Genomic DNA, 27,223 nt, shown 5'->3' with positions numbered 1-27,223 from the left:
AGTGACAATGGAAACCACCAGGGTCCCTCTAGTGACTAGCTGGAGGCCTGGGACTGGAGAGAATGGGGTGACTCCGTGGGGTGACTCTAGCTGAGATTCCTACCAGTCTAGAGACTGAAGTGACTACCTCCTGTAGCCAGGAGGACGTCCAGAGGAGTCAATCCACTCACAAAATCTTCAGCCCAAAATCTGTCCTGCCTACAAGATGCACGGGGATAAAGATGAAGCAGAGACCGAGGGAACAGCCAGCCAACAACTGCTCCAACTTGAGACCCAGCCCATGGGAGAGAGCCAGCACAACACTTAATGATGCTCTGCTCTGCTTGCAGACAGGAGCCTAGCATAACTGTCTTCTGAGAGGCTTCATCCAACAGATGGAGACAGACACAGACCCACAGCCAAACCTCAGGAGGAGTCCAGGGAGTCTTGCAGAAAAGTGGGGGACAGACGTGAGCAAGGAGGGGTCAAGAACACCCTGAGAAACCCACAGTCAGCTCACCTAGACCATGGGGGCTCATGAGCCTGGGCCACCAACCAGGGAGCAGCAGGAGCTGGACCTAGGCTCACTACACATTTGTAGCAAAGGTGCAGCTTTGTCTTCATGTGGGTCCCTAAAAAGTGGAATGGAGACTGTCTGGGTCTCTGTTTCCTGCCGTTGGATCCCTTCCCCCTACCTGGACTGCCTGGTTGGGCCTCAGTGGGAGAGGATGTGCCTAGTTCTGCTGGGAATAGATGTGTGTGTGTGTGTGTGTGTGTGTGTGTGTATATGTATGTATGTATGTATGTGTGTGTGTGTGTGGTGCTACCCAAGATGGGGGATTCCCTTCTCTGAAAAGAAGCAAAGTGGGCAATGGAGGGAGGGATCTGTAAGGGTGGGATTGGGAAGAGGGGATAGAGGGGAGCTGTGTAGGGATGTAAAGGGAATAAAAGAAGACAAGTAAGTAAAATGTAAAAAACAAAACAAATAGAAAAACAAAAAACCAGGGTCTTTAATCCCAGCACTCGGGAGATAAAGGCAGGTGGATCTCTGTGAGTTCAAGGTCAGTTTGATTTATAGTTTGAGCTCCAGACAGCCAAGACTACACAGAGAATCCCTATCTTGAAAAAACCAAATCAAACCAAACCAAGAAAACCCAACAATTTTTACTATGTACCATGCCCCGGGCAAATGCTAAATCATTTAATCCCTAAAACACCCCAGTGAGACTGGTGTGATTGTGAAATTGCTGCTGGAGTGCTGGCGGTACTGGACTTGTGCACGTGGCCTTGTGAAGTTCAACCCAGGAAGCCTGGTTTTTCCCCCACAGGATCTGAGCCCGACTAAAAAGCAGTCAAGGAGAAAACACAGTAGGATTGGAGAGTCCACCTACGGAAGAGTACATTTTTAAAATTCTTTTTCTGAGGCAGTCTATGTAGCTAGCCCTGAACTCCTGAGATACACACATAACTTAGTGGGGGGTTTAAAGGTGTGCACCATATGCAAGGAGGGTCATATTTTTGCCTAGGTGAGTAGAGCTGGGGTCCTTAGGGTAGCTACTAGATGCTTCTGGGTGCAGTGGTAAAGAGCTCCCACCCTGCAGCTGTGAAAGGCAGATCAGAGACTTGGAGACTGGGCCTCAGTCCTCCCAAGTAAACTGCTTATGGCTCAGGGAAGAGCTCACCAGGTGTTCACACAGTACAGACCAGGCAGGGTTCCGCCCAAGTCCAGGGCAGCTGGTCTTTCCCTCCACTCCATCTTTTTATTACCTATGGCTGCTCTTCGGCCCTGGCTTTGTCACCTGGGCCCAAGGGACTGCCCCGGGCCTGCTGCTTGGGAGAGAGGGTGGTCTGGATTCCCTAACGCCCTGGCTTCCCATTCCACAAACTTTGCCAAGTTACCACAGTCCTCCCTTTCCAACAGAGACTGCTGCCATCCTCAGTTTACAGATTAGAAAACCGAGGTCTGGATCCTGTGTGACAGCAATCCTTCTGCTGCTTCATTTCATCCTCACAACCACCTTTCGAGGTGACTACTGGCTCCTGGTTTTACACACCAGACTCTGGGATGATTGGAAGGCAAGGGGTGAAGACATTGTAGATGGACAGGCATTACAGATGACAGACAGCGTGGGCTAAGGCCAGGAGGGACAGGGATATGTGAGAATCTGACGGAGTACCAAAGACTGGAACAGGGAATGCAGACCAAGCAAGGAAGCCGGGATTGCACCTTGGAGAGGTTCAGAGCAGAAACTTCCTATTTGCTGGAGTGCCCAGGGACATCCAGCATGGCTGAACCTTTGTTCAGGCTTTTCCCTCTGCTTCAGGATTTTTTATTGTTTGGGTTTGTTGTGGATGTTTCGAGACAGAGGCTCACTACGTAGTCTAGGCTGGCCTCCAATTTGAGAGCTATCCTCCAACCCGTCTCCAGAGTGTTGAGGCTGCAGGCGCATTTCCCATCCCACTGTTCAATTTTTTTTTTTCAGCTGTTTGAAGTATTTTTCCAATGTGGACCAATCCGTGGTAAATGTGCGCCCTTCAGACGTCTAGGAAAGCCTTTTTGTCGCCCCCTATAACAACGCCCAGCCCCAGCAGGGACGTGATACGCCCGAGCGCGTGCCCGCGGCTGCGCGCCCGGTGGGCAGTCCCGGGACGTGACTTGTGGAACGTCCGCTCCAGGAAGCGATGGCGGCGGGAATGGGGTGTGGGTGCCCCGACTGCGTGCCTCCAGCTTCTGTTGATGTTCTGGCTTGCCCCACAGTTTTGGTCTGATACTCTCAGGCCCGCAATTTTAACTTTCCTACTGTTTCCGAAGCTTCACAGGAGTCCTGATGGCTTTCCTCCGCCGAGAACTCTATTCAGGCACTTACTTAGCCACCCATTCACCCTTTAGGGGTCCTCGAGCTTCTGCCCGAAGCTAATTAAGTGATGGACGCAGTAGCCAAGGAGACTAGTTGATTGACAGGCATGATTTACCAACCGACTCTGGAAACTCCAGTCTATGTTTGCCCAACGCGTGGCCGGCAGTCCAATTAAGAAAGTGGAAGCTCCAAAGGGGGCGGTCACGGGGCGGACTGGGTTGTGGTGATTCCCGAGGATTGTGCGCTGGAAGCTGGGGCGTCTGCGGGCATCCGCACGATGCCGTGACGCGGCAGCGCTGTACAGTTAACACCGCGAGCACACCCCAGCGGGTGGAGTCCTTCGGTCCTGGAGGCGGCGTGGCGTGTAGGCAAATTGTTGTTTTGAGGGCTGTTCTCGAAGCTTTCGGCGGGTGGGGGAGGGGCGGCGGCCGCCGAGCGGGCCTCGTCTGCGCTTGCGCCGGCCCCTTCGCCGACCGGGCGGCACGCACGCGCATGCTCAGAGTACGTGGAGTCTCGTGGCCGGCAGCACTGCGCACGCGCGTCGAGAAGCCCGCTAAGGAGCGGCGCTGTCGGAGGTCGGGCGGGCTGGCGGTGACGTCGTGAGGAGAGCTTTAAAGTGCGGGCCGGGCCGGGCATCTGAGGGTCCGACCCAGAGTCTGGCGGAGTCTTTGCCGAAGCCCTCCGCGGCATGAGGCGCTGCCGTCGCCTTTTTTCCTCAGGACGTGGAGAAGGTGGAGGAGGAGGAAACCCCGCTGTCGCTTGTGCTGCATGACCGACCGCTTCTGAGGTTCGACCCCTTCCTGGCCCCTCTACGCCCCCCGCTGCTTCCTTGAGCCACGCATGGGGGCCTGGCATTGAGGACCCTCGCTTCCCTTTCGGGCCCCGCTCGGGTCCCCTGAGAGCCATGCCGGGCCGCCCCGGAGGACCCTAGAGTTGAGTTGGCAGGGGCCATGGCGGCCGCCAGCGGCTACACGGACCTGCGTGAGAAGCTCAAGTCCATGACGTCCCGGGACAACTACAAGGCGGGCAGTCGGGAGGCCGCCGCCGCTGCAGCTGCCGCCGTGGCCGCCGCCGCGGCTGCCGCGGCCGCCGCCGAGCCGTACCCGGCGTCCGGGACCACCAAACGGAAGTACCAGGAGGACTCAGACCCCGAACGCAGCGACTACGAGGAGCATCAGTTGCACAAGGAGGAGGAGGCGCGCAAGGTGAAGAGCGGCATCCGGCAGATCCGTCTCTTCAGTCAGGACGAGTGCTCCAAGATCGAGGCCCGCATCGACGAGGTGGTGTCCCGCGCCGAGAAGGGCCTGTACAACGAGCACACCGTGGATCGGGCCCCCCTGCGCAACAAGTACTTCTTCGGCGAGGGCTACACGTACGGTGCCCAGCTGCAAAAGCGCGGGCCCGGCCAGGAGCGCCTCTACCCGCCGGGCGACGTCGACGAGATCCCGGAATGGGTGCATCAGCTGGTGATCCAGAAGCTGGTGGAGCACCGCGTCATCCCCGAGGGCTTCGTCAACAGCGCCGTCATCAACGACTACCAGCCCGGCGGCTGTATCGTCTCCCACGTAGACCCCATCCACATCTTCGAGCGCCCGATCGTGTCCGTGTCTTTCTTTAGCGACTCGGCACTTTGCTTCGGTTGCAAGTTCCAGTTCAAGCCCATCCGGGTGTCGGAACCTGTGCTTTCTCTGCCGGTGCGCAGAGGGAGCGTGACTGTGCTCAGGTAACACGCCTGGGAGGAGGGACTGGCCCTGCACCCCGCCGCCTAAAACTAGCCAGCCGCCCCCCCGCCCCCCCAAGTCGCAGCTGGTGGGAGCCGGTGCTTTTTTATGGGTTTGACTCCTCTTTTTTGCGTGCAGACCGTAGGAAACCTGTGTCTAAAACTCCTAGCGGGATAAGACCTATGTGGAAATCTGTACCTGCAGGCAGGTTTGAAGTGGCCATGATAGCTTATCTGAGCCTTCACCTGAAAGCGTCTTTCTGAAGGCTAGCGTGGGAGTTGGCTTTCCTTGAATGTGGTCCTTGTCTTGCATTTCGTTTTATTGTTTTTGAGGGCGGGGTGGGGATGGGGACTCGAGTAGCCCCGGCTACCCTTCAACTTTCTACACAAAGAAGGATGATCTTGAATGTCTGATTCTCCTGTCTTGGCCTCCCAGGTGCTGGGATTACAGATGTCCACTGGCCAGGGTTGTTGTTCCTAGAGATTGAACTCAAGGCTTCGTGTTTTCCTTTTGTTTTAAAGCAAACCACTTTCGGTTTTGTACTTCGTTTCCATATCTTAAAAGCCTGTGCTTAATTAGCCAAAGTTTTCTGTTTTGTTGTTTGTCTATCAAAAAGTTTTCTCTGTTCTGTTTTTTGATGTTTAACAAAGTGCAATGGATTCCTTAACAGAAAATGCAGGCAGAGCCCTTGAGACTTTTGGGATTTTTTTGATACAGATTTCTCCATTCTCAGGAAGAATGACTTCCTTGGTATTGAACATTGTAGTGGTTTGGCCAGAAATAAATGCAGCATGCTCTTAAAAGTCTTCCTTAGTTTCAGGCCTCTGTAGGCACTTTGTAGAAATGCCATAGCAGTTACTGGGATCCAGTAAAACAAAATACAGCTGGTCTGTTGACCTGGTGTTTGGCCTTGTGATTCGGTGACCACATCTTAGGCTCTTGGCCAGTTGGGCCCCAGATCCTGCTAAGAATTAGCTCAGTGCCCTGCCCAGCAGAATAAATCATCTGCTGGAACATGGTTAGTGTTTATATGAAGTGAAATTTTATTTGAAGGATGTCTCTCTCTATTCAGTCCTAAAAAAGGTAAGCCTGGTTAACGTACTTCACTAATCCTCAATGTGGGCCCTAGATTACAATTGTTCTGAGTGTCTCAGATGTTCGTGGTGCTTCCAGATGGTTGTCTTGACAAAATGTTTTTAGAAGGGATTTTCAGCTGGTAGTGTGTGTATGCTCAACACTAGGTGAGGCTGAAGCAGGAAGATTGTTTTAAGTTTGACATCTCAAAAAGACCCACCCACTATCCCAGAAGATAGTATTTCCAGGGAACTTGCTGTGTAAGGAAGATTATGGGGTCTGCCTTGTTGAAGTTTCTTGATGCTGAAAGGATTTTTATGTAAAGCCCATTTGGTCATTTATTGGGTTATTTTTCTCACGATCATAGATCTTTTAGGTTATCTAGAGGTTTGGCAGTGATTGGCTGCTTAGTGGGAAATTCGTAAGGCACTGTGAGACTCCCCAACATGATCACACCAGATTTAAAAGCAGAACTTTAAAGTTCTTAATGTGAAGGTCTGTTAGTGATTAACAAGATTGCATCATCAGGAAAATTGTCTTCTCTTTGCAGTAGTAAAGTCCTAAAGCTTTCCCAGTCCCATCCAACCCTTCCTGGATTCAGACTTGGCTTGAGTTAAGTGTGGGAGGCCCAGCCACGTTTTGAAAATGCTGCCCCAGGCTTTGAATCCAGCTCTCACTTTGGGTTTTTATTTATCTTGAGATAGTCTTGCCCTGTAGCCTAGGCTGGCCTCCAACTCAGCACTATTACTATCTCTGCTTCCAGTGTGCAAGGGCTGCAGGGATGAGCCATCATAGCTAGTCTTTGATTTGTAGGTATGTTTTCACAGCTGGTTTTCTTACCTGTGTAATAGTAGAGATGGTGCCAACTTTTGAAGTCTAGTTCATAGTTCTAGTTAGGTAAATGTGGTGATTTGGTGTCTAGCAGAGCATGACACAGGATAGGTATACAAATGGCTATACAACTACTTATAGTGAGCCCCGGCTCTGGGTGGGAAAGGTACTAAGGAATTGGTTGATCTTGAAACATGGCTCCAATCTTCGCATAATTCATTCTCAGTAGGCTTTAGACCAGGTGGATCATCAGAATTCAGAAAGACAAAGAAGCGTGCTGAAGGGGCATTCACTGTGAGATACTGGAAGTTGTTGAGAGGAAGGAAGCTGCAACATAAAGAATGACTGGAAATTAGACACAGTGGTGGAATCACAGTAGCAGAGCTATTGCAGCAGTAGAAAATAGTCATTGGTAAAGATGATTGATGTGAGGCAGATTGTATTCTGAATCAGATTTTTGGTAGGGGTTATCCTGGTGATAACAGTACTCAGCTACTGTTGATATTTGGAACTACTCTTCTGGATGGGCTGTCCTTGTACTGTTAAAAAAAAAATTCTCTGGCTATCCTCTACTAGACACTTAATAACATTTTTTATGACAATCAGAAATTGGCTTCCAACATTAACAGGTGTCCTAGTAGGTGAGGGTTGCAGGACATCTTCATCCCAAATTGAGAACTATTGTTCTAGGGTTCTGGACACCCGCTAACTTAAATCTTCTAGCACCTGCTCTGCTTTCTTGGTATGCAGTTAAGATGAGCACCTGCACATTAGTAATGACCCTTATCAAATTCTGCGTGGAAGCCTGTTAAGAGGTTTGCTTTTTTCTTGTTTCCCCATAGGTTTACTTAACAGAGGTGAGAGTGGTAAACTTGTAAGTTAGATAGTTGAAAACCTGTGGTGTTTGACAGATGCAGATGGATTCTAGCAATTGCTACCTTCAGTTGTTAGTGGTTAATGGTGTCTTTATTTGACAAATGGCAAAATTGTTTTACATTTGTTAGTGGTCAGCATGTATTTTGATTCGTGGGAGACATTTGATTCCAGTGTGTCCAGTTATATTAGAGCAAGGCCTCACAGGCCATTCTAGTAGTGTTTTACATTCCTTTCCAAACCTAATTGACACATTTTTGACTGTTAGTAACCTTCCCATTTTGGGTCTGGAAGGGGGTTCTGTTCCCTTTTTATAATGTTTTCCAGAGACTTATTGTTTACATTTTCTTGATGTCAATTCAGCCTACATTCTTTGTCCTGGTTCTGTAAGGTGAATAGGACAGATTAAAACAAGTTGGTAACACACTTAGAAGCATAAGGACCTGTTTGATTCCCTAGAAATCTTTTTTCTTATCTTTTCTTTTCCTTTCTTTCTTTCTTTCTTTCTTTCTTTCTTTCTTTCTTTCTTTCTTTCTTTCTTTTTCTTTCTTTCTTTTAGATTTATTTTATATATAAGTACACTGTTGCTGTCTTCAGACACACACAGAAGAGGGCATTCAATCTCATTACTGATAGTTGTGAGCTACCATGTGGTTGCTGGGAATTGAATTCAGAACCTCTGGAAAGAGCAGACAGTGCTCTTAACCTCCAAGCCATCTCTCCAACCCCCGTTTTCCTTCTGTAAAGCCAGATGTAATAGCCCATATTTGTAATCGCAGGGCCAGAGAGGTAAATACAAGACTCACTAGTCACCTACCCAGCCTTGCCTTTTTCTAGTGAGAGACCCTTTCTCAAATAAAGCAAAGTGCTTGAGGGATGACAACTGAAATTGACCTCTGGCTTCTACATGCATGTGCAACCACACCTATGCACAAGTAAAAAAGCAGTGTAAGCATTACTTTATGAAGTAGTTCTTAAAGGATTTTTAAAAACAGATTTCAGGCTGGAGAGATGGCTCAGCAGTTAAGAGCACTGACTGCTCTTCCAGAGGTCCTGAGTTCAAACCCCAGCAAACACATGGTGGCTCAGAACCATCTGTAATGAGACCTGATGCCCTTTTCTGGTGTGTCTGAAGACCGCTACAGAGTACTTATATATAATAAGTAAATCTTTTCCTTTCTTTTTTGGTTTTTTGGATTTGGTTTTTTCGAGACAGGGTTTCTCTGTATAGTCCTGGCTGTCCTGGAACTCTGTAGACCAGACCAGGCTGGCCTCGAACTCAGAAATCCGCCTGCCTCTGCCTCCCAGAGTGCTGGGATTACAGGCATGCGCCACCACCACCTGGCTAAATAAATCTTATTAAAAAATAAATTCCAACTATTTTAGTTAGGAAAATCACCTCAAGCTGGCACACACCTTTAAGACCAGTGTTTTGGAGGCAGAGGCAGGCAAATCGTGGATCTCAGGGACAACTAGGGCTACATGGAGAAACCCTGTCTCAAAAAAGCCGGGCAGTGGTGGCGCACGCCTGTAATCCCAGCACTCTGGGAGGCAGAGGCAGTCGGATTTCTGAGTTCGAGGTCAGCCTGGTCTACAGAGTGAGTTCCAGGACAGCCAGGGCTATACAAAGAAAGCCTGTCTTAAAAAACCAAATTTTAAAAAAATTGCCAGAAGGCTAACTGCGGAGTTTCCTTTAATCACCTAGCCATCCATTGTGTACTGGTGAGCTCGATCTTTTCAACTTTTCTGTCTTCTGGTTACTAGTATTGGGGAATCAAGCATCCCTGTCAGTTTGGAGCTAATAGCTCATCTTGTTTGGCTGGTCAAAAGCAAAATTTAACTTTGTGGTTTAAAATATTTGGGAAAGTAGGACAGAAAAGACCTGGGCTGCACCTCTTGTTTGGACTTTTTTTTTAAATGAACTTTTATTTATATGTGTGAATGTGTTTGTGATGCATCAGAGGACAGCTTACAGGAGTTGATTCTGTTCATGTGGGTCCCTGGTATTAAATTAAGGTATAGTCGCCAGAAAGAACCTTTATCCCCTGAGCTATCTCACTTGCTTCTTGTTTCTGTGGGATGAAGTCAGAGCTGTAAAGCCCCCAGGAAGGGCTGATACTTACTGAAATTGGCTTTCCTTTGTATGCCAGACCTGACAGGCAGAAAGTAGTACAGGAGAAGCAGCTAGCTGGGAGCCATGGTCTTCAGCAGGAAGCTCAGAGCAAGCAAAGAATAAACAGGCCATGAAAATTGCAAGACTGGCTGGCTGGCCCTTTTAGCCTGAGGTGCAGCTCTCAATGTGATATAACCCTTCCTGACTCAACACTGGTACCTAATTCCCATATTCATTGAGGCCAGCAAGGTCCTGTGACAAATTAAACCTTGTTACCAAGAAACACAGATGGACTTTTCTGCTTTTTTGCTTGTTTCTTAACACAATTAGCTACCAAAAAATTAAAAGATTATAGCAAACTTGGTAGAAGTTTCAGCTTCACGTTTTTACATGAGATGATGGTGATGATTTTGAAGACAGGGTTTTACTACATAGCCCTGGATAGCCTACAATTCACTATTCTCTATATATACCAGGGAACTAACTCATAGATCTACTTGTCTCTGCCTTCTTAGTGTGAGTGCTGGGAGGCATGTGCACACTGGCCATAAAAAAATTACTTTATGGTTCTAATTTTCTCTTTTTCTAAAATGGAAGCCATTGATGCCTTCCAGTTGTCAGAAAAGATTGAGTCTTTGTTATACTACTTACTGCTGAGTTCTTGAAGTTTTGTTAAAGATGTCTCAAGAAATGAGCTGCTGTTGGTACTCTGGTATTTGTGGAATTGGGATATATCAGTGCCACAAAGCCCCAAGACTTCTTTTCCTGGAGGCTTGAGTTCACAATCCAGTCTGTACCAGTGGCTCCTGCCCCACCCCCAGCCCTTAGCTTACTACCCTTGTAAGCCTGTCAGTGGTGAGGTAGTCTCAAGGGGGCTGCCTAGAAAAAATAGCCCCTCAAAGGGAGGCTGGCATTAGGCTATTACTTTTTCTTTTTTTGTTTTTTTTTTTTGGGGGGGGGGGTTGATTTGTTTTTTTTTTTCGAGACAAGGCTTCTCTGTATAGCCTTGGCTGGCCTTGAACTCAGAAATCCGCCTGCCTCTGCCTCCCAGAGTGCTGGGATTACAGGTGTGCGCCACCACCACCTGGCTGCTATTACTTTTTTTAGTTTGTCCATTTTTTTTGGTATGTCCTGGCCTAAGTAGGATATGGAACAGTTGGAGAATGTTGGCCATCTTGGAAATGAACCTTAGCAACTACATCTCCAAGACTGTCCCTAGAAAAAATATGTATAGTTCTGCATAGTTCCTTATTAATGGTTTTCCAGAGTTATTTACCTTGTGTACAATCTCCAAGGAAAGCTTGTTGCAGTCTCTGTTGGTCTTAGAATAGAGGTTTCAAAGTGATAGACTTTTGGTATAGAATATTAGCACACATTTAATTTTTTTGTCTGCAGCCCTACTGAGTTGAGTAAGATCTTTGAAGAGTGTTTGTCTTACAAGGAAAATACAATTTCCATAGTCTAAATATAGTAAAGTAGGGATGGTATGGTTGGGTAGTGTGGAGAAAATCAGTTGGGGTAGGAGGCTTAGGGAAATTTACCAGGAGAAAGGAGATAAGTGTGACAGTTCCTTGAGTTATTCTAAGGTTTATGCTAGTGAGTGACAGAGTCCTGGTACTTGATGGTTGTTTGGGCATGGGGGCTCAGTCAAGGCAGAGAGAGCAAGCCAGCTGGACAGCATAAGGTATCAGCATAAGGTATTTCCTCCTCTATTCTCCTGGTGAAAACAGTAATAGGCAGCCTTAGAAATTTCCTTCACATCAAGGGTAGAACTGGACCCAGGGCATATTACATTTCAAACTGGCAGAATGAGATTTTTCACTGTCTCCTGTAGCAAGTACCATTCTTAGCAGGGAGGAAAAACTTTTAGTTTCAGCTAGGCATTTTCTACTTAAGTTCAACTAAGAGAACTTACTTTTAAACCTTCTGGGTTCTCTCTCCCACAGAGGAAAAATCAGTGGACTATCACAGATACCAGGAGGTTAAACACTGGGTTGGTATGTCAAGGTCACTTCTGTGGTTCTGTGCCACGCTTCCTCCATACTAGTTTGTGAGTCCTGTGCTTATGACGGAACCTGGAATGGCTTGTTTGTTTTATAGCCCTTTGGAGTATGGAGCAGGGAACATGGAAGCAGGCAAGCTTTGACAAACAATTTGGATTTGTTCCAGAGCTACATTAAGAGAAGTAGTTTCTTGTTGGAGATGAGAAGTCAGGGCCCTTGGTCATGCTTACAATAGCCAAGTCAAACATAATACTTGTTAACAACAGAAAACATTGCATGTAGCTGGCACTACTGATTCAAGCCTTTGAGATGTGCTGTTATATTTAGCTCTTTTGGGAAGATCTGTGTATATATAGTATGGAAGACTTATCTTGCAGCCCAGCCTCTCTAATCACTATTACAAAATGATAACATGGTTCACACCTGTAATCCCAACCTTCTAGAGACTAGGAGTATTGCTGTGGGTTTTGGGCTAGTCTGGACTACATAGTTACAGGCCCACTTGCATTACAGAGTAGAGAGACCTTATCTCAATAGTTAAAATGGGAAAAAAAGTTTTTTTGAATAAGGCCTAGAGATGGCACCTAGCCTGGGAATAGGGCCAAAAGGCCCCTTCTAGTGTAGAAGCCTGTAAGGGATCTGAGATTGTGTTTCCTCTTCAGGAGCTGAACTCAGGCTTTGGCTTGCTAAGTGGACTAGGCCCTTTTGCAATGCCAGATACTTGGAATCTTGGGTAGGAAGGTCTGATGTACTTTTAAGTTATCCAACATCATTCTCAACCCTTAAGGAGGCCTCCAACTGCTCCCTTCCCAGAGGTTTCAGTCCTGTAAACAGTCTAACTTTTGATTCTGCCTTGAAGGGAAGTGGTGTCTGTCTTCCTTTTAATATCTTGAGTCTTTAGTAATGGCAAACAATGAGTGCCTAAATTAGAAAGCATAACAAAATGAATACTGGAAAGTCTACTGTTCTCCTTACAAGCATTGAAGAAACTAAGATTTTCTGTTGAGCCTGTGACTTTACTAATGTCATAAACCTGATAGCTTGGTGGAGCATAGCATGGTGGTACATGCATTTAATTCCAGCACATGGGAAGCAAAGGCCCATGGATCTCTGAGTTCTAAGAGCAATCTGGTCTTCATAGTGAGTTACATCTAGGACAATGTAGAAAGGCCCTGTCTCAAACAAGTGGACCAAAAAGCAGTGCTTGCTGTGGACACAAGAGTTATTAATAGGGGTGAAGAGTGGGCTTCTTTGGTCAGTGCTCGGTTACAGTCAGTAGTTCTTTTGCTATAGTAATTATATATAGTAATATTTATTATACAAATAGTAATATAGATCCTTTCACATACCAATCCTTTTTGAAACTCTAATCAGTATTTTCCAACTTGATTTGACTTATGAATATTTGTCCATAGTATCTTGTGTGGATCTCTCTCTCTCTCTCTCTCTCTCTCTCTCGGATCTCTCTCTCTCTCTCTCTCTCTCTCTCTCTCTCTCTCTCTCGGATCTCTCTCTCTCTCTCTCTCTCTCTCGGATCTCTCTCTCTCTCTCTCTCTCTCACACACACACACACACACACACACACACACACACACACACCAAAACCCCTAAAGAACCCTGATGTAGAAACAGCTGGAAATGGGGATATGAACAGGTAAGGCATTTAATAAGGAGGCTAAGACGGTTGGAAAACACGGATATTTACATCACAGTTCATAACAGTAGCAAAATGACAGTTATGAAGTAGCAGCAAAAATATTACAGTTGGAGGCCAACACAAAATAACTATAGGATCAGAGCCTTGGGAAGGTTGAGAACCACTACTCTCAAGGCTGACAATGAAGCAGTTTGGCTTTATATTTTTTTACTGGCATTTGAATCCAGCATTTCTCTTGGATCTGCCTAGCACTTAAGGAGTCAGTCCCAGATCTTTGTGTTTCTGGTAGTTAAGAATGTATTATCTGTACAACAGCACTTGAGATGATCTGCAGCCATGAAAAAAGGGTTTTGGCCCAGGGGCAGCTAGGAATCCTAAATGGGAAAGCTAGAAGGCAATCTCTTCCATCTGGCCTGGTATCTGGCAGTGTTGATCTCTGCAGTTCAGTGGTGTAGCTTATAGTGGGAGTATCTTTTGTGAGTGCTCATTGAGAACATGGGAGGGGCTCAGTAATCAGAATTATTCCCAGAACTTCAAATCAGAAGGATTCCAGTTGAGGAGAAGATAGTTATCTAACCACATTTGGGTTGGGGCATGCTTCTATCCCTTTACCAAGGACTTCCACCTTTATTCCACTTGCTTCTAGAGTTTGTTTTTATATTTGTTTTTGTGCTGGGGATTGAACCCAGAGCCTCACACATGCCAGGCAAAGTGCTTTACTTCTTGAATTACACCCTATTCTTTTTTTTTTTCTTTTTCTTTTTCTCTCTAAACAGGGTTTCTCTGTATAGCCCTGGCTGTCCTGGAACTCACTCTGTAGACCAGGCTGGGCTTGAACTCAGAAATCCGCCTGCCTCTGCCTCCCAGAGTGCTGGGATTACAGACGTGCGCCACCACCGCCCAGCTTCATCCTATTCTTAAAAGCTGCAAACAAAAGCTATTGTGGTCTGTGCTAGGAGATTCCTGATTCAGACTGTTACTTTACCAGTGAATCCTCTGTGCTAGGTTATTCAATGAAAGGTTTCTAGGCAGACACTTAGAGTTTAAATATGATATTTCCCTCCCATGTAGATTCTTAAACTTCTCAAGTAGTAGTGGAGTTGTCTGTCTACTTTCTTACTGGTGACTTGTTCTGTCTTTCTAGTGGGTATGCTGCTGATGAAATCACTCACTGCATACGGCCTCAGGACATTAAGGAACGCCGAGCGGTCATCATCCTCAGGAAGTAAGTACCTCCTTGTCTGGCATCCTCTGCCTTACCTCTAGGCCTATCTGGATCCTTTAAAAACTTAACTCTCTGTACTTCTGGCATCGCACTATGTAATTATTTTACATCCTTGGACTGTTTACGAAATTCAGTGCTGAGCAAAGAAGTGCTTCTGATATTTATTGACATACTTTTTTCCTTTTAAGGATTTACTTTTAGGTGTGTGTGTGTGTATAAAAATGTGTGAAAATGTCTGTGGGGGTCCAGAAGAAACATAGATGGACTTTTCTGCTTTTTTGCCCAGGAGTTAGAGTTCCAGGTAGTTGTAAGCCACCAGACATGGATGCTAAGAACCAAACTCAGGTTCTCTGCAAGAACAGTGCATGCTTACTCCTGAGTTATCCCCAGTCCCCTTGGTCACAGTCTTGAAACAAGATTTGGGGAATACTTTTCTTCCTCCCCCCCCCCCCCAGGGTTTTTCTGTGTAGCCCTGGCTATCCTGGAAATCCACCTGCCTCTGCCTCTCAAGTGCTGGGATTAAAGGTATGCGCCACCAACGCCCAGCGGGGAGTGCTTTTCTAAACCGACCCCAGCTCCCTGTTCTGAGTTGTTACATGTGCTTTCAGTGATTATTTTTAGACTGTACTGTAGCAGCCTGCTTGAAAAATGCCTAGGCTTTCACTTCTAGAAGGAGCGAGGAATGAGGAGAGGCGACAAGATGGGAGGTTAGGATGCAGTGTTACCTGGCTTGTAGCTGGCCAGAGGGCATCTTGGTTGGGGACGTTCTGATTAACATTAATAACCTACACTCTTCTAACTGGACATGGCAACTCAGTAATACCTGTAATCTAGCATTTAGGAGGCTAAAGAGAAAGGATTGAGTCAGGCCTGTCATAGAATAAGAAAGAAAAGAAAGGGGAAAGAGAAGGAAGAAAAAAGAAAAGTTAAGCAGAGCGAGGCACTGTTGTTAACACCTTGGAAGTGGAGGTAGGAGAAGAGTTCAAGGCCCGCCTGGGCTACGGGAGGCTTATGTGTGCTTCCTTCCTTGCTTCCTTTTTGTGTTGTTTTTGGAGTTTGTTTGTTTGTTTAATCTTACAATGTTGCTTTGGCTGGCCTGGAATTCACTGTGTAGATATGTAGTCCAGGTTGATCTTGAAGATTCGCCAGCCTCTATTTCTGAAGTTCTGGAATTAATGCCACCAAGATAAAGAAGTTCTTTTTTTTTTTTTTTTTAGATTTATTTATATATTTTATGTATCTGAGTACACTGTACACTGCTGCTGTCTTCAGACACACCAGAAGAGGGCATCAGGTCCCATTACAGATGGTTGTGAGCCACCATGTGGTTGCTGGGATTTGAACTCAGGACCTCTGGAAGAGCAGTCAGTGTTCTTAACCACTGAGCCATCTCTCCAGCCCATTCTGTCTTTTTTTTTTTTTTTTTTTTTTTTTTAAAATGTTGGGCAAAGTAAGTCCAGGTATACAGGCTCAGATATGCTTTGTGGGATGCTTATTGTTTGCCTCTTCTTCCCTCTTAAAGCCTAAGCAAATTCTTTTTAAATCTTAAATACATTTTTTAATTATAGAAAATATTGCAGGTAAGTCAAGTATGGTAGTGCAGAGGCAGGTGGATCTGAATTCAAGGCAAGCCTGGTTTTTAAAAAGGCTGGCAAGTTGGCTCATTGATTAGGTGCACTTCTTCCAGAAGACCAGGGTTGGATTACCAGCACCTACATGCAATTCACAACCATCTGTAATTCCAGTCCTAGGGGATCTGACACTCTTTCTGGCCTTTGACCAGACCCAAGACTATACAGTTTCTTTTTCTTTTTCCTTTCCTTTCCTTTCCTTTCCTTTCCTTTCCTTTCCTTTCCTTTCCTTTCCTCCTCTTCCTCCTCTTCCTCCTCTTCCTCCCCTTCCCCCCCTTCCCCTTCCCTTTTTTGGATTCCCCCCCACCCCCCAGACAGGGTTTCTCTGTATAGCCCTGGAACTCACTCTGTAGACCAGGCTGGCCTCGAACTCAGAAATCCGCCTGCCTCTGCTTCCCAGAGTACTGGGATTACAGGTGTGTGCCACCACCATCTGGCAACTGTACAATTTGTATATGGTGAAGTTCAACAAACTTCTATATAGTTAGAATAGGCATTTGGAACAGAAGCTGTGAAGCTTCACATTGGATTTTATACTTGCAGTACTGAATTATATTTGTATGCACTTAACCTCCATTAGGAATGAAAAATCAATGACACAGAACTAGAAAAACTATTAGCTTTATACTCTGGTTTTTGATAATTTGTTTTGTAAAACATTGCGAGACTGTTAGAGTTCCTATGTACCTTGTATTTTATTTCCTCTATTTTGATAGTGTATTTGTTATAGTTAATGCTGTAGTTGAAGCAGGAAGATTATAATTGTAGGATCTCTCTAGGCTACAGAGAACATTTAGGGCTAGCTGAGGCAAGTTTATGAGACCCTGTCTCAAACTAAAAAGTAAAAAAGAATGCTGGGCTTGGGATATAGTTCAGTGGTACAATGTTTACCTTGCAGTCAGAGCCTGAGTTTAATTCCCAATACAGAGAGCTAGACAGACAACACCAGTAGCTAGACATGGTGGCAAATGCATGTAGTCTCAGCTTCTTAGAAGTCTGAGACAAGAATCACTTGAGCCTAAGAACTGGAAACCAGCTTGGCATTATAGCAAGATCCTTTCCCTAAATACAAACAACAAAAGAAAAGAAGTCAGTTGTGGCTGGGAATGTAGCCACAGTAAAGCACTTTGAAAGCATGACTGGGGCTTTGAGATCAATGAATCTCTATAGTTTTATATTTACCTAGTATCTTAGTTTTCTGTTTCTGTAATACAATTTTCTGACAAAGGTAACTTGAAAAGATTCTGTCTCATAGTTCCAGGGTATAGACCTTCATGATGGGGAAGTCATAGTGGTAGAAGCTTTAGGTAGATGATCAGATTTCATATAAAGAAAACAAGCAGAGGACAATAAATGTTTGTGTGTTCAGCTCAGTTTTGTCTTTTTTATATAGTCCAGTATCTCAGCCCAGGGAATGGTACTACCCATAGTGGGCAGGTCTTCCAGCTCAACCTGATTTAAGACAATTATCTTTAAGCCTCCATGCCCAAAGGCTCATCTTCCAGGTGATTCTATATTTCAATAAGATGATGATTGAGATTAACCATCACACTTAGGTTACTTAATTTTTTTTATGTGACCTTTTTCCTCTTGGTTATAACAGTTTCTCAGACTTAATTGATTATTTTATAGAATACTGCAATGGGATATGCCTGATTTTTCTTATACTTGGACTAGGCTTATATTTTTCTGAAAAAGACCACAGAAGCAAAGTGCTATTTATACTACATACCAAACAAAGGTGCATGCTGTGACAACTTGCACCATTCATAGTGAACATTAGCTAACCCAGGGTAATCCAAGGATTGGATAGATGTCTTTTTTGCCAACGGAATTTCATTCTAAGAATCCAGCCTAGTCTCTTGAGGTTCTTCTCTGTATTTTACTCTACCTTAAAGTATCCACAGCCACAGTGCAGTCAGTGAATTTATGACCTGGTTCTATGGCAGGATGGCTTTTGTTGGAAAGAAGTTTCTAGCATGTTTATGGTTTATTCCACATTGCCAATCTTAAATTTCATATATTGTCATTTTGACATAAAGGACACCTTGCATACCTATCGCCCTTCAGCATGCCACCCCTCTTTAAGGCTATCTCAACCCATATACTGGCAAGTGTGAATTTCCAAATTCATATTCAGGGTAATTGAGGGTATGTCTGGTGCCTAGCTTGCTACCCAGGCCAAATGAGACGTTAGTTGATTAGTGAAGAATAATTTGGACTGCCAAAGAGTAATTTCAGAATAGCTCTTAGAATTTGTCTTGTAAATGAATGAACTGAAACAGTTAAAAAGGAAAGCATCAGCCTGGTGGTGGTGGCTGCGCATGCCTGTAATCCCAGCACTCTGAGAGGCAGAGGCAGGTGGATTTCTGAGTTCAAGGACAGCCTGGTCTAACAGAGTGAGTTCCAGGACAGGACAGCCAGGTCTTTACAGAGAAATCCAAAAAACCTGAAGAAGGAAAAAAAAAAAAAAAAAAAAAAAGGAAAGCATCTTACCTTGGGTATCCAGATGCTATCCAGACATCAGAGGTGTTCTTGGAGTATCTAGATGATTTGGTGTCTTTGGAGAGACCAAGTTCTAGTGAGTAGGGTCTGGACATTGAGTCTGCCCTGTTATTTATAGTCAGGTTAGAGTCAACTTTATCTAAAGTTTAGATAATGATGGCATAAACTCTAGAGGGAGGGCCTGGTAGCTCTAATACCAACTCAGATCAGTCAGAACTGACAAAATCTTTTCTAAGGATCTCATGAAGAGAAGAGGATGGATAGCTGCTATGTGCTTGCTTGGCTGAACAAAATGTGGCTCCTTTGAAATGACTTTTGAGTTTGCTTGGGTTTGAATCCTCAAACTTCAAACCAGTTTTTGTTTTCAAACCATACTGTGCCTGGATCTCCTAATTTGGTGATGGTTTGCACAGTGGAACACTCAAGGACTTGCCTTCACCTACCTCTGGTCATGTATCACTGGGGTGGATGCTTAAGAAACAGGCTTAGGGGGCTGGAGAGATGGCTCAGTGGTTAAGAGTACTTAATACTCTTCTAGAGGTCCTAAGTTCAATTCCCAGCAACCACATGTTGGCTCAAAGCCATCTATAACCTGATCTGATGTCCTCTTCTGACATGCAGGTATACTTGCAGATAGAGCACTCATAAAATAAATAAATCTTTAAAAAAAAAAAAAAGTTTATAAAGAAAGGAAAGAAACAAGCCTCAGGCAGGGTGTAATGGCACACACCTTCAATTCCAGCACTTATAGCCAGGCAGTGGTGGCACATGCCTATAAGCCCAGCACTAGAGAGGCAGAGGAAGGTAGTCTCTGAGTTCAAGATCACTTCAAGGTCTACATAGCGAATTTCAGGACAGCCAGGGCTACGTAGTGAAAAAAACAAAAGAAATGAGCTCAGTGCTTAAGAGTACTTGCTGCCCTTTATAAGGAACTGAGTCCAGATTCTAGATCCAGACCTGGCAGCTAATAACTACCTGTAGCTCAGTTTAAGGGTCTCCAGCACTCTCCTACTGCCTCCTCGTCCTCAGTTGTCTCCATGGAGGTGTACACATATCCACATGCGCACACACACTGCATAGCCCTAAGCAAGCTAGCCTCCAACTTGCAGAGACCCTCTCCACCTCCACCTCCTGAGTTCTGGGATTAAAGGTTCATGCCACCATACCTGCTAAAAATAAAAAGAGGGCTATGAGAGATGGTTCAGTAATTAAAAGCACTGGCTGCTCTTCCAGAGGAACTGGGTTCTGTTCCAGCCCTCACATGGTACCTCACAACCACCTGTAATTCTAGTTCCAGTGGATCTGATACCTTCTAAATTTTTTTGAGTTTATAATCATACTTACCATCAGGCAAAAATACTAATACAGGAATAAGAATTAAATTCTGAATATAAAAAAACTACTGATCAGTAGTGGTACACTCCTTTAATCTCAGCACTTGGAAGAGACAAGTGGGTTTCTGAGTTCAAGGCCATTGTGGTCTATAGAGTGAGTTCCAGGACAGCCAGGGCTACACAGAGAAACCTTGTTTCAAAAAACAAACAAAATAAAAAAACCCAGAATAATTAAGAGAGTTATAGTTTGAGAGTTAGAGGCAGGCAAATCTCTGAATTTAAGGCCAACCTAATCTACATAGTAAATTCCAAGACAGCCAGGACTATATAGAGAGACCCTGTCTCAGAGGGGTGGGGAGTGTGAATATTGGGGGGGGGGGATATTTCTTGCATGGGGTGAAATATTAGCATGTCCTTAAAAAGTGCCTGTATCCAACAATGTCCCTGGATATTGTAGTTATTGGTGCTCCTTGGAGAAGAACTAGACCTAGCCTCTTTTGTGAGGGTAGTTGAAAGGTTAAAATACTGGTTAGATGACCAAGGTGCTAACCAACTTCAAGGACAAGGTGGTTAGTTCATGGACATGGTACTCTTTGATGTGCACTCCAGTGTTCTTCCCACTGGAGGACCTGTCTTGCTGCCAACATGCTTACATAGTAACCCTAAGAGTAGGAGATGGGAACTCCGGAAAGGAGCTCAGGCAGGAAGTGAGTTACTTGGGATGAGTTTTGAACAGGGATTTCCAACTTGTCACCAGATTTTTATTGTATATTGACATCCAAGAAAAGCACCATAAGCCACTCATAGTTTTTTCTGTTTTTGCATATATTACAGCACAAAGCCAAGGACATACTGATAGGAACGTACCAATACATCCCCTGAGGGCCCACTAGAAAGAAAATTAAAATTAACTATATCCATGTTAGTAGAAGAATCAAGGAAGGCTTAGCACTTCTGGCTTTCAGAACTAGAAACTACTGGCTAGACAGAAATTGTGTATTTAGTGGCTAGAAGGCCAGAAAGTGTAGGGACTCACTAGTGGGGGGCCTGGGGGCTAAGAAGGAGCTTACATCAGCATTTGCACCTCTGGAGAGCTTTGGGGGCTTTTTAGGTCTTGATCTCAAGTGCCTCTCAGGGCTTGTTGGGTCTGTCTCCAGCACTTAGAGATGGCACTGTCCGCTAAACTGGGTGAAGTGGGTCAAGTGAGACAAGGTAATGTAAATAGGATGCTTTGGTAAAGTAGGTCTTAGAATTTTCTGAAACACTAGGGAAGAAACAGCTAGAAATCCATTTACCAAAAGGTAGCAAACGTAAGTATGTTCTAATTTTCTGTATAGTGCTAGGAGTATTTGTTAGTATGATTTGATTTGTTTATGGTTGTGTTTTATGAGTGGTCCAGTGCTTTACCACTGAGCGATACCCAGCCCAAGTGATCTCTCATCTGTGTGTCTTTTGGAGAAGTTAGCCATTCATTGAATGCTCACCAGGGAGGGGCAAGTCAAAAAAGGCTTTCTAGCCAGGTGGTGGTGGTGTAATCCCAGCACTTGGGAGGCAGAGACAGGTGGATTTCTGAATTCGAGGACAGCCAGGGCTACACAGAGAAACCCTGTCTCAAAAAAGCCAGGGGGGGGGGGGCTTTTTTAGAGAGGTGTACAGGCAGTACTCAATGGTTGGGCCTTATCTAATAACAGAAGGGTCTCAGTGTCTGAGGTAGTTTTGCCAGAGAGGTGCTCTTTTGGCTAGGAATGTAACTCCTGCTAAAAGTTTGCTTAGCTTGTCTGAGGCCCTGGTTCCATTCATAGTACCACAAAAAGAGGGAAGGCTGGCTCTGAAGCATCCATTATGCTGCAGCAGATGAGATGAGATAGAAATTGATATAAACCTGGATGGCAGTAGAAGCCACCAAAAGCAGTGGCATGTGGGGTTCACATAAAATAGATAGTTTGTAGGAGCCAGAGTTCTGCTGGGGACCCTACCCTAGTTAAGTGTATGGACGAACAGAGGGTGGGTGTGGTGGGTGCACTTTGCTCTGTTCTTCAGGAGATTGTGAGTGCCTAGATCTAGGTTTCCCTAGCTGTGACCATGCCTAAGCTATTGCCCCATCTCCCAGAATTGTGGTGCTGCCCCATGCAGCTCTGCTCCACCACAGTGAGCTCTACCTCTGCCTTAGAGACCTTGATGGGATAGCTATGTGACTGAAGTCAGGGATCTGACCACTGGTACATTATTGTTCCCTACCTTCAACAGGTTCTCTATTAGATGAATGGAAAAGGAGCATAAGAGGTGTGTCTGAGACAAAAGTACACCCCTTCCTTACCTACAGTCTACATGTAGATGTAGTTGGACGTTATTTTTTTGTTGTTCTGTTCTTGTGTGTGTGTGTGTGTGTTCTTCTGGGTAAGTACACATTGGAGACCAGTCCTTTTTTTTTTTTAATATTTATTTATTTTATTTATTGTTATATGTAAGTACATTGAAGCTGTCTTCAGACACTCTAGAAGAGGGTGTCAGATCTTGTTAGGATGGTTGTGAGCCACCATGTGGTTGCTGGAATTTGAACTCGGGACCTTCGGAAGAACAGTCAGTGCTCTTAACCGCTGAGCCATCTCACCAGCCCTGGAGACCAGTCTTGATGCTGGGAATCTTCCATCATCTCTACTCCTCCCACCCCCCACCCCCCACCCCCGAGACAGGGTTTCTCTGTGTAGTCCTGGCTATCCTGGACCTCACTCTGTAGACTAGGCTGGCCTTGAACTCAGAAATCTGCCTGCCTCTGCCTCCCAAGTGCTAGGATTAAAGGTGTGCGCCACCACCGCCTGGCTCCCATCATCTCTACTATACTGTCTTAGGATTTTCATTGCCGTGAACAGAGACCATGACCAAGACAACCTTTTTTTTTTTTTAAGATTTATTTATTTATTATATGTGAGTACACTGTAGCTGTCTTCAGACACTAGAAGGTGTCAGATCTCTTTACAGATGGTTGTGAGCCACCATGTGGGTGCTGGGATTTGAACTCATGACCTTCGGAAGAGCAGTCAGTGCTCTTACCCCCTGAACCATCTCTCCAGCCCAAGACAACTCTTATAAAGGACAACATTTAATTGGGACTGGCTTACAGGTTCAGCGGTTCAGTCCATTATCATCAAGGTGGGAGCATAGCAGCATCCAGACAGGCATGGCGCAGGAGAAGCTGATGAGAATTCTACATCTTGATCTGAAGGCTACCAGGAGAAGACTGTTTACCCTATCAGAGGAGGGTCGTTAAGCCCCTCCCCAAAGTGACATACTTCCTCCAACAAGGCCACACCTCCTAACAACGCTACTCCCTGGACTAAGCTTATTCAAACCACCGCAATTACTCATTTATAAATTTGTTTTTATTATTACACATATGGATGTTTTGCCTGCACCTGATGGCCTCAGGTCAGGGAGGGCATCAGATGCCCTGGGATTAGAGCAGTGGTTGTCAACCCTACTACTGCTGAAGCATTGTGGTGACCCCAACCATAACATCATTTTTGTTGCTACTTCATAACTAATTTTGTTACTGTTATGAATGTAGATATTTTTGAAGATAGACAAGGGGCTGCACAACTCACAGGTTGAGAACCACTGGAGTAGAGTTACAGACAGTTCTTAGCTGCCATACGGGTGCTGGAAGCCAAACCACAGTCCTGGAAGCGAGTTCTCTTAGTCCTGGGTCTTCTCTTGAGCCCCTGCCGTTTTTGATGTTTGATCTTCTCAAACCCAGAGCTTTTCGGTATAGTATCTTAATAACCATCTTGCTCCAGAGATCACTTCCAAGGCTGTAGTTACAGATGAGCCACTATACCTACCTGGTGTTTATACGGGTTCACGAATTGTGTTCCTCTTGCTTGTCTGGCAAGCACTTTAACTGCTTGAGACAACTCCCCAGTCCATGTTGACTGTAGCCTTGGCTATCCTCTTTTTCTTCCAGTCTCATCTATCTGTACCTTAGCCTGGTTTGTCTTTATGATAGAGGTGCTACTCTGAGAATGGTAGTTTTCATGCTAGCCCTCTCCTCTCATAAGGATTCAAATCTGTTTATCTTTCCCGAACCTCCCCCTTGCTCCTGTGTTGATTACTGAACCCAGAACTAAACAAACACTCTGCCTCAGAGTTATAGTGTGAGCCTCTAGCTCAGACCTCTTTGGTAGATGTTCACCACCTTAAGCCTAATTTATGTTTTTCTGTCTCTCTCTTGTTGTTGTTGTTTTGCCTTTACTGGACATTGTGCTTATTTTCTATTTGTTTGTTTGGGCAAGGTCTCATTATGTAACCCTAGCTGGCCTCCAACTCTTCTGCCTCCTGGGTGCATGCACTCCAACTTCCCTCTCCCAGATTTTCAAATGCCCTTGGGTAGGGGGAGCAGCTAGAGAGATAATGTGCACTGTTGTACCAGAGAACCTGAATTCAACTCCTGACACCAGTATGGGGTGTTTACACCCACCTGTGGCTCCACCTCCAAGGCACCCAGCCTCTCCTGCCTCCGTGGACACTTGCATATACCCACGTAACAGGCACAATTTATTTATTTATTTAATAAAAAGAAGCCCTTTTGGTCTGTGCTTGTTTAACTTTCCCCCAAAGGACCACTGCTAGGTGGATGCAGCAGGGGTGTCTCTCTAGTCTCTGGCTCTCTCATGACCACTTGGTCTTCATGACCCTGTCTATGAGAAAATAGTTCATTCTACTTTCCTCTATCTATTCTGTAGTCCTGGGGTAAAACCCTCCCTGTGTCTGTATTGCTGGCAGGGATGCAGGCATCTATTGGAGTGTGGCCACAAGCCACTGGCAAGTTGTTGGATAGATGCTTCTACAAGTGTGACTAGTTTGAGAAATGCTGTCTTCTGTGGCTGAGAATGTCCTGGGGACTGTTTACATAGCAATCCTAATCATTGGAAGTGTCCAGACAGAAGTTAATCCTAATCTGTACTTCTGGGCCTGAGAGTGGGAAAGACATTTCTTCTCTAGAAGTAGCTAGATGTATCTCTAGTTAAACCATGAAGAAACCAAAGCACAGAATACAGACTGTTGAGGTCAGAATACATACTGGAGGTCAAGCTGGTCTTCACTGGAGATCTGTTCTGACAGATTGAAATGAAACAAATGAAAGATTATGCCTTTACAAGAGACCCTTTTGAGACCCCATGTGTGTTTTCTTTGCAGGACAAGATTAGATGCACCGCGATTGGAAACAAAATCCCTGAGCAGCTCCACATTGCCACCCAGCTATGCTTCAGATCGCCTGTCAGGCAACACCAGAGACCCTGTGCTGAAACCCAAAAGGTCCCACCGCAAGGCAGACCCTGATGCTGCCCACAGGTACTTAAATCCTCAACAGAATCAATCAGTACAGGTGAATAGGAGAGAGAGAAGTAGAGGTGTATGGCAAGACCATGTATGCTTTGAGGCTGAGATAAGGAAAGCCTAGCACACCTGACACAGGACTGGGTACCAAACTCAGAATTAAGCAGACTCCACAGATGACTAAGAGACAACCCAAGACAGGGACTAGCCCCTGTCACTTAGTGGGCAGGCCCCACTGCTATTAGTGCATCTGATTGAGAACTACTGAGTTCAGCAGCCCAATTCAAGGATCAGGGCTTCTGAAGTCCTCTATAGTGATGGTAAGGGGTAAGACTAGAACACCCTGGCTTATGAGTAACAGAGTTTGTCCCTCTTGTTTGCAGGCCCCGGATCCTGGAGATGGACAAAGAAGAAAACCGGCGGTCTGTGCTCCTGCCCACACACCGGCGGAGGGGAAGTTTTAGCTCTGAGAACTATTGGCGCAAGTCCTATGAGTCCTCGGAAGATTGCCCAGAGGCAGCCAGCAGCCCCACCCGCAAGGTGAAGATGAGGAGACACTGAGGCTCTGTGCCCTCCTGGGACTCTGGCTAATCCTGATGTAGCTACCCCCATCTTCTGTTCTGTTTGAGCGTTTTTTTCTTTGTTATTTTGGTCCTATATACGTTTTCCTTGCTTTGTTGCCCATTAAGGCTAAAGAACAGAATTGGTGAAAGACCTGGGCTCTTATGTTCTTGGCTTTCCTCCTTGATGGAAAAGGCTGTTAGCTTCTGTAGGGGATTGCTCACACCAGAGTAGCCAGTAGCGACAATGGGGACAGCTGTCTTCAAGTGGAAGTTTAATGAAACACACAAAATGTTTTGGTTACGAAATTCTAGTTTGGGCTTTAAATGTAAATCATTGTAGTGTTTTAAGCAAAGTCTATTCTTTTGCCAGCCCTTTTCTTCCACTGATGCTCATGCTTGGATAAGGTTTCTTGGAGCCATACAGGCCCTGCATTGGGTCTGCTGCCCATACATCTCACCTGCTGTCCAGGCTCTTGAAGCTCATGCAAATACCCTGTTCCCCTGTTCAGGTTGGCGACTGCGTATGGGGCTTAAACAGTGCCAGCCTCTGTCATCCCATCTCTGAGGCCCCAGGTTTCCTGCATGCCCTCTGGCTTGCTCTGCCCACCAATCCTGGATGGTCAAGGAACTAGCACAATGGTCCTGACCTCTTTTGCCAAGAGCATGCCTGTTTGCTGGATTGCTCTTGTTAGGCTATGTGTGTGATTGTATGGAACAGTTAGACTTGCTGCAGCAGGTCATTTGTAGGAATTGTTTCTAGCTAGAGGAACTGATTTGCTTCCGGTCTAGCATTTGGGTTATGGGAACTTGGGATGTGTGGTAGGGCTTTGTTGTTTTTTGTTTGTTTGTTTGTTTTGTTTTTGTTCTGAGGTGTACCCCCACCCCCTTAGTCTCTTGCTCCTCAGTTGACTATCTTGGGCCTCTTTTCCCATATCATCTCTCTAAGAGGGTGTGCCTGCTCTGTCCACCTATAGCATATATCCAAGGCAGAAGTCTGACCTGCATATTGGGTTGGTACTTTCTCTGCCTCAGGGGCCTGGGTACTGGGAAAGGAACTTATAAAAATTACAGAAAGAAAAACATACAAAGGTAAAGTCTTTGACAGTTTCTGCCTGCTTAGATCCTGGAAGGTGGGGTTTTGTTGATCCAGATTCATTAGGAATGACTGGCAGCCAGACCAGGACTGGGCCTGCTGACAGAGGCCTTCTGAGCAGCCATGCTACCACCACTCCGAAGTGCATATAGGTCTGGCCCTCGGGCCTCAGTGGCTGCAGAGATTTGGGAGCAGACAACCATTAGAAGTCTCTCCATGGGGTAAGAAGATCCTTTGCCAATGTGGAGCCCTCAAATTGAGACCGCAAAACTAAAGCAGTTACAGGTCTTCTGTGGTTTGGGGGTTTGTTTTGTTTTGTTTTTTATTTTTTACTGCTCTTTTCCCAAAATGATTTGTAGTTGTGTGTGCAGCACTTTGCCCTAATATGTGTGTGCTCTACAATAAAAACCAAATTAATATATTTTGAAA

At 45.4% G+C, this 27,223-nt stretch overlaps 1 protein-coding gene across 1 annotated transcript; it reads left to right on the top strand.

The window, feature by feature from the left end:
- The first annotated feature begins 3,367 nt into the window (after nt 1-3,367).
- Nucleotides 3,368-27,223, top strand: Alkbh5 (alkB homolog 5, RNA demethylase). The gene is made up of 4 exons (XM_052194784.1): nt 3,368-4,560; nt 14,254-14,334; nt 24,998-25,153; nt 25,522-27,223. The coding sequence occupies exons 1-4, from the start codon at nt 3,788-3,790 to the stop codon at nt 25,697-25,699; spliced, it is 1,188 nt and encodes a 395-aa protein (XP_052050744.1). The 5' UTR covers nt 3,368-3,787; the 3' UTR covers nt 25,700-27,223.

This window comes from Apodemus sylvaticus, chromosome 10, assembly GCF_947179515.1.
Source record: "Apodemus sylvaticus chromosome 10, mApoSyl1.1, whole genome shotgun sequence".
In the NCBI taxonomy this organism is placed as follows: domain Eukaryota; kingdom Metazoa; phylum Chordata; class Mammalia; order Rodentia; family Muridae; genus Apodemus; species Apodemus sylvaticus.
This window is presented reverse-complemented; position numbering and strand designations above follow the sequence as displayed.